The sequence below is a fragment of the Lactuca serriola genome, chromosome 5, assembly GCF_051521515.1.
Source record: "Lactuca serriola cultivar US96UC23 chromosome 5, Lser_US96UC23_V15, whole genome shotgun sequence".
Classification (NCBI taxonomy): Eukaryota; Viridiplantae; Streptophyta; class Magnoliopsida; order Asterales; family Asteraceae; genus Lactuca; species Lactuca serriola.
This window is the reverse complement of record NC_136412.1, coordinates 305047114-305066192: the sequence shown is the minus strand read 5'-3', so window position 1 is coordinate 305066192 and position 19079 is coordinate 305047114. Positions and strand designations below refer to the sequence as shown.

The following is a 19079-nucleotide window of genomic DNA, read 5'->3' as shown; positions in this document are numbered from 1 at the left end:
TTTATGGCTTCGATAATGATTTTTGTGATAAGGTACTTCCATTGTTGTATTCATTTAAGTAACTCTCGTAAGCCTCTTTGAATTGTTCTTGAGAATACTCTTTAGATTGAAATTTCTTTCCTTTACTTTCAAATCCATGGTTAAAATTTTTCATTTCATTTTTTGCCTTTGACAAATGAAAATTTTGATTTGTGCAAAGAAGATGGATTTGGAAATCTTGGAACATTAGGTTTAAATGATACATTTCTCTTCACAACATTTGTTGGTTTTGAAAGACTTGTTTTTGAAAAAGTTTTTTGTGATTTTTGTTGAAAATGATTTTGATATCGATGTTCATATCCAAAACAAGACTCTTTTTTTTAAAAAAACTTTTATGATCTTGTGAAAACTTCTTTTGGACACTTCTCTAAACATGATTTAATTTTCTCCATTATTTAGGTTGTTGTGAAAACTTCTTTTCTTAAGCTTGTTGTGATTGTTTTTGTTTTTGATAATCTCATTTTTTTTTTCTTCCAATAAGCTTTATTTTTGGAAATTTCTTCTTTTGAATTAGATTTTTCAACATCATTTTTGAAATTTTGATTCTTCACTTTTTGATCTTTTTGATCCTTTAAGTCATCTGATAAAAACTTATCACAACTTTTCTTTGACTTGTTTTCGACAATAGATTTGTTACCTTTCACAACCCAAATACCAGATTTGTTATTTTTATTGTCTTTTGAAAAAGATTTTTGACTATTTTGACATTGAAAAGTTTTTGATCTTTAATTTAAACCATTTTCCACACATTTTGGTTCGAATAAAACCCTTCATCGGTCAACTTTAGATTATCTTCTCTCAACAATTCATTCAACTTTGGATCAACATTATCATCATTTCTTTTTGTGACAAAAACTTGGTTTGGAAAATCATTATTAAATTGTGGATAGAATACCGAGTTTTGTTCAAGAAAATTTTTTCTTTTTTTCTTTTTTTAATTTTTGTGTATTCCTCTGAATCCTCAAACACTTGTGCTTCAACAACTCGAGAAATTTATTTTTTCACTAGAATCATTCTCACTATCACCTTCATTGTTCGTTATGCCTTCAAAAATAACAAACTCTTGAGAATTGTCAGTTTTAGTTGTCGGGGATTAATCGTTGTTTAGCTTCAATTTTGTATCATAATTTTCTTCGCTTTTGGCTAACGAAGTGATTTTAATGACATACAATTTTGAGCAATCTACATGTTCATCTTCCTTAATTGCACTAATATTATCAGAATCATCTTCGATATCAGCAAAATTTTGTTGAGTACTTTGTGTCAAAGTCTTAGTTTTGTTCAAAATTTTCATTTGTTTGTTTTTAGATAGAGTATCATTCATAATAACAACCAAGTAATCAACATCCAAATAATCATCAATGTTAACAATACCATAAGCATATGAATCATTTGGAACTTGATAACACTTGGCAACCCTACTCTCAAAAGCATATGTAACCTCATCAACTAATTATCGCTTAAAGTTAATGAAAGGAAGTAGTTTACGGTGTTATTCCTTACAAATATCTGATGAATGATAGAGAAGAGTAAGCTTCCCAGACAATCGTTTCGCTATGTTTCAATATATGTTCCGTTGTTTAACAATCAAACTATTATCCATTATAAGGGAATCTTTATCAGTCATAATATTTGCAATTTTCAAATCTAAGCTCTCAATCCTAGCCTTTTTCTCCGCCACATTATTCTTGGCTTCATAAAGCAAAGATTTATTTTTCTCCAATTCACTACTCATGGAAATCAGCATATCATTAAGGTAAGAACATGTATCATTAAAAATTAGATAAAACCACATTGTAAGAATTTAAAGGAACATTAAAAGAGATAAGGAGATCACGTACCATCTAAGTCACGGGTGACTTTGAAGTGGTTGAAGCAAAGCATCTTCCTTTAATCAACTCTTCCTCATCCTCTTCCCTATCTTCTCAACTCACCTCCACAAAATCTTCCCATTTACTATTCTTCTCTGAATGATTACCATAGTAACATAACACCATGCTTCGGATGATGCATTTTTCTCATAATACGAACTAGATGACCAAATTTGGTAGGTGTCATCTTCCTCAGTTGAATTCTTTGCCACCAGAAAGAGATTCTTTGACTTCTGCTCAAAACTCTTCGATTTTCATTTCATTGTAAGCTTCATCTTTCACTTTTGATTTCTTCTCCTCTTTCTTTTTCAACATACACTCCCTAGCAAGATGATTCTTACCATTGCAATAGTTACAGTCGTAACCAGAATCTCCTTTTAACTTTTTCTCAACTTTCTTTTTCTTCCTTCTTCTCTTCCACTTTCTCAAAACTTTTTTGTGAAACACCATAACTTGAAGATGACTTCTTCAATGAACTGTTATTGAAGTTTCCACCAATTGGATTCTTATAAAATTTCTTGACCCTATTATTTGAATTATAGGCCACAACTTCGTCATCAGAATTCATCAATAGACCTTCTTCGTCATCATTTGCTTCACCATCAGAACACAACTGTTTTATAGTTGCTTTCGACATGAATGCCAAAGGACCTCCGAAATTCATTTTGCTATTTTCCTTTTTAATATCTTTCACCCCTGACTTATGACCTTTAAGAATATTATAAAGATTCGACAATAAGAGAGTGTCGAAGTTATCTTGAGTCTTTGTGATCAAAATGATATTCTAAGTTGAACTCTAGAGAAGTACGGACAACATCACATAGAGTGCATTTGTAAATTAACTCGTTAAAACCATTGTAGTATGGTTCGATAGATTGATTCTCCTTCTGTACGAAGTCAGCTAACTCCGACAAGCATTGAGTCACATAGCTTTTCTTTGTTCGCTGATTTCCTTGGAAATTTTCTTTTAGTGTGTTCCAGATCTCTTTTGAAGACTTGCAACCACGGATGTAGTTATACACGAGTGGTGGTACGGCTCCATGCAACTCTTGAATGCATCTTTTATACTTTTCTTTTTGCTTATTTCCGCGAGCAATCAGATCTTCATCATTTTCACCAGTCGTTCCTACTTCCTAAAAACGATCATTACGATAAGGACCATTTTTAGTCAATCTCCACAAATCCTCATCCATTCCATTGAGGTAATCTTCTATACGATAAACCCATTAATCGTAGTATTCGTGAGTCAACATCGGAATCTTCGTGGATGAACCAACCAAATTAGCATAATTCATAATATTGTTGTTTGCCATGGGTTGATACATAGGAACATGGTGATCTTTTTCAACCATATTTTTCATCTCATAGTCAATAGTTTCAACAAACACCATGACCTTGGTTTTCCACATGGTGAAGTTGTGAGGAATTTTATTGAGACCAAATGATTTGGAATTGCTTGAATTCGACATGATAAGTTGAGTATATCATAAACCCGCTCTGATACCAATTGAAGGTTTGTATTTGATCGAATATACTTCAATTATGAATAAGAAAAGTAAAACTAATCTAAACGAAATAATCAATAGAAAGTAAATAACACAAAAGTTCTCTAAATGTTCCTTTCACCAAGAAAAGAAGTTTTGTCTTCACCAAGAAGATAGGTTTGTCACAAATACAATTAACAAAGCCACAATCACAACATTAGGGTTTTTCCTTAATGTTGTATACATACTAATCTATACATATCAATCCCTTGATTAAAAGGATTGCGTCTAATCTATACTAAGATCCGATCTTATCATAAAGATACATGATATGATCTATGCTATATTTATCAATAATAACTATCAAATATACAAAAGATTACAATCGAACAATTACACAATAAGCTGACGTTGTTGGACTTGTAATGTTGTCGTTGTCAACTCGTAGACGCTGACACTTATGGATCCACATGTTATGTGTTTGACTAATCAGATCATAAGGTATGATCTTACACAATTATTATTATGATTGATGAATACATATTTTGTCCCTTTTAGATTTTATAGATTTGTTCTGTTTCGGATATTTGCTTTTTGGAAGAAATATAAACACATAATTAATGTCTAAGTTTTGCCTTACATGTACTTATATGTTTTGATTTAGGAGTTTCAGAAACATATATATAATTTATATAATTGTTGGACGATTGGGTGAATTTTGTGATATTTTGATAAATAATTTAAAGAGTATATATATATATATATATATATATATATATATATATATATATATATATATATATATATATATATATATATATATATATATATATGTTGTGTTTCCGTTTGAACTGAAGTTTTGTACCAAAAAACTGCAAACCGCACAGCATGATGCGGTTTACGAAAAATAGAAACCACAAACTATCCTGTTAACGTTCTAAACCGCATTTTGCGGTGTGGTGCGGACGGGTTATACGGTTTGTGCAATTTTATACACACCGCTTTTAAACGGTATAGTTAGTAGAATGTTGATATGACAATCCATTAAACTTTAAAGAATACAATGCATTCGAGATGACCTTTATTAATTAGTACTAACATCAAAAATGATTTGAACTAAAAACATCTATTAACAAAATTATGAGAAAAAATAGATAAAATTTGCTACGTGCATTCAAAACCTGAAATGATTTGAAACAAAACACGAGTTCACAAAATTACTAGAATTAAAAAAGCGAAATATTATTGCAAATTGTCTCCATTACAAGAAAAGAAAAACAATCTCCGGTAAATATTAGAAGCCCAAGTTTCGTACCAAGCATTACAAAACGACGACAAGACCAAAAAGAAAATAGAAAGAAAAACCTTATTCACTCAGACTTATTTTACTTTATTTGTGGAGATTTGTTTTACCATATGAAACATTAAGACATTTTCTTGCTTCCGGACAAAGGACCTTAATTGGTACGCCTACAATTGGTTCTAACTTGACCACTTGAGCCAGTCAAAGGATTAAGGTTTCCCATTTTCACCATTGCATTTGCGAAGTCTGTCGAGAAAGTAGCAGCATTAGAACTGTAGGTCCGCACTTGTGCATCAGTCGAACCACCATTGAATAACTCTTGGTCCGAATGTAATAGTCCCCTCTGGTTAATCAAATCATTATAGTATCTATTATCAAAAGATGTAGCTGAAGCATCTAGTGGCGACAGATTGTTGTCACCACCACTTGAAGGACAATTTGGCCTCAATGATGTTGCAAATGATGAATTTATGTTGTTTTCGTTATACAGACGATTGCGGAATACAGTACACCTTGCTTGACCAATTGTATGAGCTCCTACATAAAACAAAATAACGAACATGGAAGGTATTAAAATTTTAGAAAACTGTAAAATGTCAGTAGTACCCCTTAAAACCATGCATCACGTGTGCTTTTTACGTTTTAATTAATGAAATGTGAAAATTAAATTATAATGATCAGTTGCATGAAACTTCTTGATAACTTATTAAGTGATCCAAACAATGGGGCTTTAACTGATCGAAGGATCAACAAAAGGACCCACATTTAATTAAGGGTGAAGATTTTGAATCGCTTCAATTAATGAATGTAATTAAGTACTCACCTGAGAGGGCTACCATTTCATTAGTAGTAAAACCTTGGTTTGAAAAGGATGAAATGAGTCCACTCAGACTTGCACCTGGTGAAGGAAGATTAGAATTCGCAGCACTTTGGCTTGCCGTTGTCGAATCTCTTCTACCAAATACAAGGTTCCAACTTGGCCCACGAAGCTGAAAATTAACAAAAATAATCAGCATGCAGTAAACTATGGTATTCGAATCCAAGCCAAATTAGCCAAATTAGTAATCTGGGTTCGTTAATTTTTATATATCTGGTTGATCGATGGAGATATTGAACGTCCATATTAAAGTTTTTTTTAGTTTTTACTTACTGCAACAACAGAATCTCGTGCAGCTGCAGAAAGTATATCAGCACAAGAAACAACACCGGGACACAGGCTCTCTAACTGGGTTTTAATAGTATCGATTACGTTGAAACCTCTCAATGAATTGTTATTCGGGCCTGCTGTTTTTTCTCCGGTGAAATTTGCAGTGTCGTCAAGTAACACTGATGCATCACATCCCTGTGTATTTCCGATAAGGAAGTAAAACAAGAAAAGAATTTAGTTAAAGCGACAGAAAAAATAAGGCATTAACATTCGTTTGACATTTTAGGTTAATAAAGCACTGTAAAGTGTAAGCGCATTAAAAGCACTTATGCGTGCACATCAAGTCAACAAGTCAACACTGCTTTAAAAATTTCAGATCGTAGTCTGATAACATTAATGACCCGAATTAGCATATGTAAAATCAACGGTTGAGGAAAAAGTCGGCGGCTGGCGGCCCTTCTCATGCATGCAAAACACAAGATTACGTAACAAACAGGCCTAAATGTGTTAAATTTTTTTAGCATAAAATCATAAGTAAAATAAATTATCTCCCCCACAATTTCGTAGTCATTTTAAATTTCGCGTATATTTTTAATTCCGCTAAAGCTATGGCAGCTAACTTGCCTCCGACAAACATAATAAAGTATCCCTGATTAGCCAAAAAGCACATAGTGGAATGTAAGTAGAGGTGGTAAAAGGTTAGATACTTGCATTAACAAAGCAATCGTGGAAATGGAGGCGAAGCAATGAAGCTCCCATTCGAGCTTCACTTGAGACAGCAGAATTCACTGCTCTTGTTATAACAATGCGGAAATTAGGACAAGTTCTAGCATAGAAAGTAGCCGATAACTGACCAGAAGTTGTCCCAAACAAAAACAATAAGCATAATGCAAAACTTGAGATTTTGAACAAAGTGTTTGATAAAGCCATGAGTATGACAATTTCAAGAGGCACGAGAAGATGGATAATTATTGTTAAAACGAAGATGTGAATAAGAGAAAGGAGGGTTTATTGTGTTTATAAAGGGCTTATGCATCATCTATTTATAGGGGGGCGGGGGATTGAAGCACTAGGTGAGTCGAATATCAAACCAATGGTGAGCGTTTTCTTAGAAAACTTCTCGAATACAATATTTAAAGACTATATATGAATCGTATATACACTGTTTAATATTTTTATAAACAATATTTGGATATGGATTCAATCAAAATGATCGGTTTAAATAAGTTCTAAACTATATATAATTCAACCATGAGAGTTGAATTTAACAACATCCTATTGTCAACAATGTCCACTTGGAATTTTCCCTCCACCGTCTAAAAAAATTATAATAACTGTCGTTTATATGATACAATTTGTTCATAGAACTAGCGCTTCCATAAAACATGAAATGTGTTGTAATCTATATATATAAATTGTTTCATCTTTTTGATGGTGATTAATTTTTGCATTAATTGAAATGGTTGCATATATGTTTGATTATTCATAACAAAAGGAAATAATGAATGATCAAAATATGAAATATGAGAAAACTAAAGGTCATGAATATGATATTTAAGGTTTGAAAACCTAAAACCTATCTAGTCATTTTATCAATTTCAATTTTTTTATGTTTTAATTTTCATTTGTTTATATTTCAAGAAAACGTTTATTATTGTTCAACAGGAGCAAAAAAAAATACTTAATCTTTTTAAATTTAAACAAAATTTTATAAATAGTCCATGTGGTTTTAAAACTTTTAATTTTTAGACCTTTGACACACTCCGTTACCATTTAGTTCTTAACTATTTTTTAAATATTATATTGCACAGACAATTTTGTCAATTCACTTGTAAACTTCACTCTTTAATATGAAATGATTACCTATTGTTTACACGTCAACTCCAAAACCCGTCCTTCTTCCAAGAACATACCCAGTTATAGTTGTACTCATCGCACCATTTCCATCTTAGAAGCAAGAACAGAAATTGGGATTTAGGGTTTCAGCAGAATGAATCACAATGGTGCTGTCAATATGGTGTTTTCGAGAAAAATTCGCAACTGTGCAGGACTTGGGAAAAAGATACGCCAGGATACAACAAAAAATTTATTTTTTTTCATTGATTGTGTTCACGTAGAGAAATCATTCAATTTACCATTTTTTGTGTTTGCAGAAGGATATGACAACTATTTCACGTTGAAGTTACACTATAGTGATATCTTCACCAAAGCACCTGGAAGGAAATTAGATTGATGGTATTGTAGCATATGTAGATGATGTTGACATTAATTTATTATTAGTTCATGAACTTGGTGACATGGTTTGAGAACTAGGGAACAAAACTGAGGAAACCCTTTACTACCATTTTAGTATCCTTGAATACCCTTTAGACTATGGCTTAATGCCTTTAGGTAATGACTAAAATGTACTTAAAATAGTGTCGTATGTCCCTAAACACATACTTATAAGAGTGTATATTGAAAATAGTCAGACTAACGTACCTAGTTATTATAAGTCTCCTTCTAAAGTTGTTATTGAAGAGTTGAAACCTGATAGTGTGTCACCTGAAATGAATAGAAAGAAACCTTATAGGAGTGAAGCAGGATCATGTAGTAGAAAGCTTGATTTAAACCAGTCTGTGAACCCTATTTTTGAGAAATCACAAGTGTTGGAGCAATCATGTAGTAGAAAGCTCTTGTTGTGCAGGATTCGGTAGATGATGATGAGTTCGGTGGTGTACAGGTGTGGTCGACCGAATCAGAAGATGATGAAGTGAGATAACCTACTCATGGAAAGGCTTATGTGGCGAAGAGTGGTGATGCTGGTGGAAGATGTTTGATGGTGACAGATGTATCATTAGTGGGAACTACTAGGTGCAGTACATATTTTTGAGGATTATGTGTTGGAGCTACTAAACACTAATCTTGCTACAACATTTAGGATCCATTTGTATCGAAAAACCTCCATTTCTATTAACTCAAGAACTTTTAGAATAATATTTGTCTTTCTGGGTGCGTTGAAGTTGGGATTCAAAGTTAGGTTAAGAGATTTTCTAAGAGTGGATGGTACATTCTTGAAGTGTCCTTATCTTGGGCAAGTTTTAACTATTGTTTGGTTGGACTCAAACAATGACATATACCTTGTAGCATATGCAGTGGTAGAGAAAAAAATCAACAAGTAGTTGGATCTAGTTCTTGGAACGGTTAGGAGAAGATTTGGATCTAGAAGCGAATTCAAATTTTATATTCATTTATGATAGACAAAAGGTATGTATCACCTAACTATTTGTCTTGTTACTATTTCTAGATAGATTTGTGTAATTGATGATGACTACATTTACTTTTGTTTAGGGATTAATACCAGCAGTTAAGAAGGTATTCCCCAATGTGGAACACATGTTTTGTTTGAGGCATATCCAGGAAAATATGATGAACCAGTGGAAAGGAAAGACTTAAGTGACCAACTTTCAGAGTGTGGTAGAGCAAAAATCAATCAATCGATTTAACAGAGCAATTGATGAGTCGAAGAAGATCAATGAGGAGGCTCATGCTTGGATGTGTAAGATTCCAACAAATACTTGGTCTATATCTCACTTTAGTGGTATTTTGTAGAAAGTTAATGATAAAGCTTAATCTTGCTTGTTGTGTTTTTACTATATGTTTAATTGTCTTCTCTTTATATGTGTTATATAGGTAGGGCACACACAAATTGTTTGTTGAATAATCTTTATGAGGTACTCAATTCTAAGCTAGATGAGGGTAGGGATAAACATATTATCACTTGCTTATAGTATATTAGAGAGTATCTCATGAAGAGATTGTGTGTAGTGGAAAAGGAAATATATATGTGTAAATGACTAGTAACCCCTACAGCAACTAAAGTGTTTGATAAGATTAAGACTGATGCAGCTAAGTATGTGGTTAAATATAATGGGACATGAAAGTACCGAGTGTCAAACACATGGCAAGATCAGTATGTGGTATACTTGAATGAGCAAATGTAACACCATGGTTTCCAGGTAATTACACTTTTAACCTTGTTGTGTTAATTTTTTGCATTTTGGTCCATACACTAGGCATTTGGCATTGAACGCTAGGCGTTCGAACGCCATACATTCTATAATGGACACTAGACATTTGCATGCAGAGACGAAACCCTAATTTGTAGGGTTTGCACCATATTTAAAAAACGTCATGGCCTCAAAACCCTTCACCACTCCAGCCACTATCCTTATTTTGAAAACCCTAAGTGTATATTAGAGTTTGAAGACTTGGTTCATCTTTTTGGTTTCATTTTATGTTCTTGACAAGATAAGGAAGAACTTTGGAGTTTTCTAGTTTCTCTCTAGCTTGTGGATCTGGACTCTGGATATCTTGAAGCATCACTTTGAGGTATAAAGTTTAGACCTTGATGTCTCATTAGCTAGATCGTGATTTAGGGTTAGCTTGTGTTCTTTTTTGGTCCCAAAGACTTGATCTTTGTGAGTTTGAAATTCTCCAGAGGTTTGGACTATCCTTTCAAGCATAATAGTGAGTTTAGAATCATAAAAATGCCATCTTATGTCTTCATAATCTTCCATGCAAGAGTTTTGGAGCCTTATAGCTGATTTTGAGTTAGGATCTTGGTGTTGGGCTTATTGTAGCCATGAATGGACATCAAGTTTGCAACTTTATGGTTTTAAACATTCCATTATGAGTAGATCTGAAGTTTGGACATTGAATCTTAAGCCATTAAGTCATTGGTTCATAAGTTGGTGAACAATGAGCAAACACTACGCGTTTACATGTTAACGTTTAGCATTCTGATGCTAGGGATCATAGGGAGGAACACTAGACGTTATGTGCAAAAGCCCAATGGGTCGATTTTAGGACTTAGGCCAATAAAGGTTTTGGGCTTTGGACTACCATGTTGGGCTTCCTTTGATTTTAGGCCCATGATGGGTTGGGGCCCAATTTGGAAGATATATATATATATATATATATATATATATATATATATATATATATATATATATATATATATATATATATGGGCTTTAGGATTTAGGCCTTTGTATGGTTGAGTTGTGCCTTGGTTTTGGGCCCAGTTAGATAAAGAGTAAATTGGTATATTACCCTAGCTTAGACTCTTAGTGTGACATCCCCTAATTAATCGGCCAGAAAACACCGATTTAATTTATGCTTTTTAAAATAAAATCAGAGAAATATTTTTAAAGATGTTGTAGAATTGGTCCTCAAAACAAAACATGATAAAAGTTTATCAAAACCTTCTTGAAGAAATGTATAGTTTCATTTCATATCAAAACCTCGGGATGTCATGTTCCGAGACAGATCAAAAGCATAAACAAGACATTATAAGCCTTTCAACAATTATTTACAACTACTGGCCTATAATCCAAAAATCTCTCATCGTCCTCCGACTATGCTCGGGGTCCACTACCTGTAACATAAAAAGCTGAATGGGTCAGGCTTGGGAGCCTGGTGAACATATATGGTTTTCAAACCACAGTAATAATAAACTTATTAAGTTCACCAATCAACAATAATCCTGATTACCTGTTCCCGTTATCCTCACTTTACGTCCCTAAACACTTATCACAAGGGACCTAGCCTAAAGAATATTATCGTGATGGACACTACTGTTAAGGAGTTTCCTCAGCCATACATGTCCTAAAGGCAACCATGAGAGGGATACAGTACAGTGAATGAACACTCTAGTTCATTACACCTACAGGTTGCGGGCCTGCCAGTGTTCCACTGGACTGTCTAGAAAGTTCGTGGTCGTCATCCAAACTCCGCTAAATGACTGGATCTCAAATCACATCGAGGCCTCTCATCACTTTTATTTTATCACACATCACTATCTACCCATGTTTTACCCAACATATTTGTAGATAAAAATATATATACAGTTTAAAACTTGTATAAAACATCAATTCAACAGCCACCTTAGTTAAACAATTAATATAATTACACGTAGCACGTATTTCATATAAAATACTCCATATCTAGGTGTATGATTAAGGTGACTATTCACTCACTTGATTTGATGATAATCGGGCAGCAATTCGTTTCCTAAAACGATTGTTTCTAATAAAACCGGGAGTTTTATTGAGACATCGGGCTCTGCAAAGGTCGGGCTTCGAAACAGAAAAGATAAATTTTTCGGGCTTCTCGGGCACTTCGTGGAGTATTCCGGGGGTTATAATCGATACCGGGGCTTTGGGGGATGTTAAGATGAAAGAAATATGGTTTTAGGGTCTAAAAGTGACAAGTTTCCAAAATGTACCCGGGAGGTCTTGCACCCTTCTATTTATAGGAGCGAGGCTTTTGATCCAAGGGCTGAGAAGAAGCTACACTGCAGCACATCCAAAGGGGGCAGGTGGCTCGCACGTAGGCTACGCATGCGAGGGGCTCGGTGTCGGCCTCTGATTGGACCAAGGTCTAGTCCGAGGCTTCGTACGTGGCACTCCCTGCGAGGCTCAGACATGTGATAAAGGGCACGCGTCGGACACCCATTGGACCGGATTTTGGATGCGAGGGCAGGCGACACGTCTCGCCAGCTGGCTTCGGTGACTCAGCAGATTTCGGATACGTGGCGCGTTCTGAGCGAGGGTGATGTGGCTGAAGTCCACGTGTGCGAAATTCCTCGGTTTTGGGGATTTTTCTCGTTTTTTGCGCCAAAACTTCTAAAATCCATAACTAACGCATACGAGCTCCGTTTTTTACGTTCTTTATATGCACGCGTAGGTAAAATTACGCTCTACCACTTTTGTTTAGAATTTGTCGGCTAATTTTGAATTTAATTTTTATATTATTATTTTTAACAGACCGGGACAGGAAATCCGTTAAAAAATCATAACTTCTTCGCCCGACGTCCGTTTTCGTCAGATTTTTTACCGTTGTGCTACTAATGACGAGACCTTCGATTCTCGTTTAGGTCGTGTCGGATAAAAATCATTTGATCTAAAATTCGAGTTTTTAGTTGTCTACTGCTAAGCTGAAACTTCGAAAAATCATAACTTCCTCATACGAAGTCAGATTTGGGCATCCTTTTTATACATACTCTCGGTTTAACGAGCACTACGATTTTTGTTTAGATTACTAAGGCTAAAAAGTAGTTTATCAAAAACTCACTTTTTACGACATTCGGCACCATGCCAGTTTTGTCACGAAACTTCGACAGGTCATAACGTCTTCGTTATAACTCGGATTTTGGTATTCTTTATATCCCCGTAATCCTTGTTTCGACCACTACAACTTTATGTAAAGATATCGGGCTTATCTCAATACTTTAATTTTGACGCTTATTTTTATTATTTATTTATTACACATTTATAAATAAGTAATAAGCATATAAACTCACATAACTCACATAATATTTACATAATTCCTTTTCATTTCTTCAAAATGAGTTACAAAGGTTAACCTAGACTATAATGTCAATATTAATGCCTAACCTAGAAACACGGGCATTACAATTCTCTCCCCTTAGGATGATTCCGTCCACGGAATCACACATTAACAAAAAAATGCGGGTAGCGACTCATCATGTCACTCTCCGTTTCCCAGGTGAGATTTGGCCCATTCGTATGTTTCCAACGCACAAGCACTAAATTGACCATCTTGCGTCGCAACTTCTTAGTCTTACGGTCAACGATTGCCTTAGTTTCTTCAATCAACCTCTTGTTTTCATCCAATCTTAATTCAGAAATGGGAATTATGTCCGGCACATCTCCCGTAAACTTCCTCAAATAACACACATGAAAGGTGTTATGAATACCCTCCAGTTCTTCCGGTAATTCTAGCTTGTAAGCTTGATTCCCAATCTTCTGAAGAACTTTGAACGGTCCAATAAACCTTGGACTCAACTTTCCTCGTTTCCTGAATCTTATAAGTCCCTTCCATGGTAAGACTTTAAGCAAAACCGAATCCCCAACTTCGAAGGTCATCGGTCGTATTTTCTTGTCAGCATAACTCTTTTTTCGATCTTGAGCAGCTAACATCCTTTCCCTAATCACTTTCAACATCTTAGCAGTCTCATGGACTATCTCGGGGCCCATAAACTGCTTTTCCCCAGCTTCCAGCCAACATGACGGCGTTCGACACTTTTCTCCATACAAAGCGTGATAAGGTGACATCTTGATGCTTGAGTGGAAACTATTATTATAGGAAAATTATACTAGAGGTAAGTGTTCATCCCAGTTACCTTGGAATTTTAGGGTACATGCTCTAAGCATATCCTCCAATGTTCGAATCGTTCGTTCGCTCTGACCATCGGTTTGCGGATGGTAAGTTGTGCTCAAACATAACTTGGTACCCAATTCCTCTTGTAGACTCCTCCAAAACCTTGAGGTAAAACAGCTGTTACGATCAGATACAATCGTTAACGGAACACCGTGAAGCCTCATAATTTCCTTCACGTAAGAATTCGCAAGTTTATCCATAGACCATTTCTCGTTGGCAGCTATGAAATGTGCACTCTTAGTGAAGCGATCAACGACCACCCAAATCATGTCGTGACCGTTCCTTGTTCTGGGCAGTTTAGTCACGAAATCCATGGTGATTTCTTCCCATTTACCCATGGGTACGGGTAAAGGTATTAAACTCCCATACGGTTTTTGATGTTGTGCCTTAACCCTAGCACAAGTTACACACTCGGCCACATACTTAGCAACATCGAGCTTCATCTTCGGCCACCAATAATAGGGCTTTAGATCCCTATACATTTTTGTACTGCCGGGATGAATCGATTACATGGTCTTGTGAGCTTTTTTCCATCAGAAGATCTCTTACTCCGCCCGTCTTAGGTACCCAAATCCTATCTTGGAATACCTTCAACCCTTGGTTGTTTGTACCGAATGCTAACGTTTTGCCCAAACGTTCTTCCTTTCGGTCATTTTTCTCTAAAGCTTCCTCATGAGCTTTCTTTATACTTTCCACAATTGTCGAGACAACTTCAATTCTCAACGCTCTTGGCCTTTTCTTTTCAAGGTTTAACTTCCGACTGAGAGCATCAGCAACAACATTTTCTTTACCAGGGTGGTAAAGTATCTCACAGTCGTAGTCCTTGAGTAACTCTAGCCAGCGTCGTTGCCTCATGTTCAATTCCTTCTGATTAAAGAGATATTTGAGACTCTTATGATCAGTAAAAAGTTTGCATTTAGTACCATAAAGATAGTGCCTCCGTATCTTTAAGGCAAATACTACCGCTGCCAACTCCAGATCATGAGTGGGGTAGTTCTTTTCTTGCTCTTTTTAATTGCCTCGATGCATACGGGATCACTTTATCCCTTTGTGTCAGAACACAACCTAACCCAACTCCAGATGCATCGCTATAAACTGCGAAGTCATTAACTCCTTCAGGCAATGAAAGAATCAGTGCTTCACACAATCTCTTCTTCAACTTCTCAAAGGCTTCCTTATGCTTCTCATTCCAAGCATAAGTAGCTCCTTTGTGGGTCAAAGATGTTAATGGAGTAGCAATTGAAGAAAAGCCTTGGATAAACCTTCAGTAATATCCAGCTAATCCTAAAAAGCTTCAAATCTATGTAGGGCTTTTTGGTTGTTCCCACTTCATCAAAGCTTTAATCTTTGTTGGGTCAACCATTATTCCTTCTTGGTTAACCACATGACCTAAAAATTGCACTTCTTGAATCCAAAATTCACATTTGGAGAACTTTGCATACAACTTCTCCTTTTTCAGGACTTCTAGCACTTCACGCGGATGCTTTTCATGCTCATGCTTGCTTTTCGAATAAATCAAGATATCGTCTATGAATACTATCACGGATTTATCTAGGAATGGTTTACAAACCCTATTCATCAAATCCATGAAAGCTGATGGGGCATTGGTTAGTCCGAACGACATAACCAAAACTTCATAGTGTCCATATCTTGTTCTAAACGCAGTCTTGTCGATATCCTGCTCTCTCACCTTTAGTTGATGGTATCCCGACCTAAGATCGATCTTCGAGAAATAGCTAGAACCCTGTAACTGGTCGAACAGGTCATCGATCCTCGGCAACGGGTACTTGTTCTTTATCATCGCTTTGTTCAGCTCTCTGTAATCGATGCACATTCTCATGCTCCCATCTTTCTTCTTTACAAATAACACAGGGGCTCCCCAGGGTGATGAACTAGGTCGAATGAAACCTTTGTCCAATAACTCTTGAAGTTGTGTCATAAGTTCTTTCATCTCTGTTGGTGCTAATCAATATGGTGCTTTTGCTATCGGCGTTGTTCCTGGTAACAAGTCAATACGAAATTCTACTGGTCGATCAGGGGGCAATCCGGGAAGATCTTCGGGAAAGACTTCCGGATAATCACACACCACCGGAATATTCTGCATCTCCTTCTCTTCCTTCTTAGCTTCGATCACGAATGCTAGATATGATGTACATCCCATGGCCAAACACTTTCTGGCTTTCATTAGGGAAATGATTCCAGAATTTACTCTACATTTGTCTCCATACACCATAAACGACTCTTTCCCTGGTGGGTTTACTTTTACTATCTTCTTCCTACACAATATTTCGGCATCATTGGCACTAAGCCAATCCATTCCTTAAACTATGTCGAATCCATTTAACTCGATAGGCAATAATTCCTCGTGGAACTTATTCCCATCCAAGTCAATGAGGATGTTTTTCATACGATGGCTAACAGGTACAAACTTGCCACTAACAATCTCGACTATTAAAGCATTAACTAGTCTATCTACAGGCAAAACTAGTTTTCTACCAAATTCATGCAATATAAAGGAGTAATTGGCTCCAGAATCAAACAAAATTTGGGCAGGAAATTCGTTTACGAGAAAGGTACCTGAAGCGAAATCAATTTCTTCTTTTGCAGCTTCAAGTGTTATCTGAAAGTATCTCACCTTCGGCTTTGGTGGAAGATTGGGCTTTGTTGCGTCCTTCCTCTTTGGACAGTCATTAAAAATATGCCCTTCTTCATGGCACTCAAAACATACCCTCTTGTGGGATGGACACACGTTGGCATAATGCCTAATCTTTCCACATTTGAAGCAAGTCACCTCCTCACTACATTTCCCAGAGTGCTTTTTCTTGCACTTCTCACACTATTTCACTTCACCTCCTCTTCCTCCAAACTTCTAGGACTTAGAAAATTTGTTTTTCTTGTTGGAACCTGAAGTTCCTTCAAATTTTCTCTTTTCACCAACTTCTGCCCTCTCCAGACCCTTCTCTCTGATCTAAACCTCAACATTCTTAGCAGCCCAAATGGCGGCTTTCAAAGTGGTTGCTTGCTTAACCATCGGACCAAAGTCCGCTGGTAATCTGAGGGCAAACTTGTTGACCTTAGAGAGTTCAGTTGGAACTAGATGAGGAACAACCTTCATCTTTTCCGTAAAACTAGCAGCGTAATCAGTAACACTCATCTTTCCTTTCTTTAAATTCTGGAACTCATTATTAATTTCCAGAAGATCCTGCTCATAGCAGTACTGCAATTTTAGTTGTACCACAAAATCTTCCCAAGAAATCTTACTAGCATCTCCCTTGGGCATCGAATCAGCTAGTAACTTCCACCAGCTCAACATACCAGACCTTAACAGAGGAATTGCAAGTGTGGTCTTTTGTTTGTTGCTGCACTCACAACTTTCAAACATCGTCTCCATTTCGAAGATCCATTTCATGACTTCCACTGGTGTCGGACTTCCAGATAGACACAACGATTTAGATGCCATGAAATCTTTGTATTTGCATTCGCGTCCATCAACTCCTCCATCCTGGTTGTTTTGTCTAACTATCGGTGGGTTGGCTTGACCAAGAGTCCCACTGTAGTTCCCTCCTACTAATTGCCTTCATTCAATACAGGCTGTTCAACAGGTATCATAGTCTCTTCCCTATGTTGTTGTAGTAATCGCCTTGTCTCCTCTATTTGGCGATCTAACATCATCTGCATCAATACTTGTACCCCAGCCATCGTCATTGGCTCAGGTGCAGCTCCTACAACAGGTACTTGCTCAACTACTTGTGGTTGAGGTTGTTGATCCCTGTTTCCGTTTGCATTTGCAACTCCACTATGAGTTCTTGCCATTACAATCTATATACCAAATAAGGAAAATTTAGGTCTTTATCCTTGTTAGACATTTTAATTCCCTTATCACTCCGAAACATTTCCAAGTTAGTTCTAATCTCGTAATCATACGCTTAGAATCCTACACACATAAGGTTTCCAGATCCGGTCGGCAACAAACCATAGATCCGAACAAATAATGTCACACATGGCAAACACGTAGCATTTAGCACATAAGGGCATTTTAGGCATCTTTCCTAAAATAAACTAGTGCTCGTGTCTAAAATATGGTAGACACTCATCTCACAATCATCACTTAGCATGCTAAGTTTAAGTCTAAAATCCTATAATTTCTTAGTTCGCTTAAACTAATGCTCTGATACCAACTGTGAGATCTCCTAATTTCTCGGCCAGACAAGACCGATTTAATTTATGTTTTTTTAAAATAAAATCAGAGAAATCTTTTTAAAAGATGTTGCGGAATTGGTCCCCAAAACAATACATCTTCCCCTAAAATGTTATTACATGATGTAAGTTGGCCACTTCATTGATGGATCACCAAGAAGAAAACCAACAACTGCCCTAAAATGTTCCATGATGTGCCCATAATCATGTCCTGTAACTTTAAACATTTAATAAAGTAAAATACGTCCTAAAAATAAAATTGCACAAGAAACAACACATCATAATGAGAAATTACTAACATGAATGGAAGAAGTACACTCTAAATTTGTTTTACCAAGAGTGACATGGACGATCAGGTGCTACAAAGTTTGTCCAAGCTGCCAAACAAAGACTGCATGCAAACCCAAACATACATACACTATAAATTTAATTACCATACAAATCATATTCATACATACGAGTTTGTTTTACCTTTTTTGCCTCATATATATATATATATATATATATATATATATATATATATATATATATATATATATATATTATTCTTATTAGCCATGGAATGTTGGTGTTTTCTTTTCTCTTGTTCAATCAACCCTTCGTTTTACTTTGAAAAATTAACAATTTCCCTCGTAGTTAATTCTGCATCAAACAGAAAAAAGTAAGTCAATCAATAGTCAATGGAGTGTGGATGTCTTGATCTGAAACCGTTGTGCATCTTAAGAACAGGAAACCGTTGTAGTTCATGCACTAGACAACTATGGCTGATCTGAAATATTTCCCAAATATTTATTTATTCTGAATTATAAAAA

General features: G+C 35.8%; 1 protein-coding gene across 1 annotated transcript; it reads right to left on the bottom strand.

Moving 5' to 3' along the window:
• Positions 1–4793: 4793 nt before the first annotated feature.
• Positions 4794–6844, bottom strand: LOC145051766 (cationic peroxidase 1-like). The gene is made up of 4 exons (XM_078999583.1): positions 6556–6844; positions 5848–6039; positions 5521–5686; positions 4794–5234 (listed from the first exon to the last, which is right to left on the bottom strand). Exons 1-4 carry the CDS (start codon positions 6772–6774, stop codon positions 4852–4854), a joined length of 960 nt encoding a protein of 319 aa, XP_078855709.1. The 5' UTR covers positions 6775–6844; the 3' UTR covers positions 4794–4851.
• Between the last annotated feature and the right edge of the window lie 12235 nt (positions 6845–19079).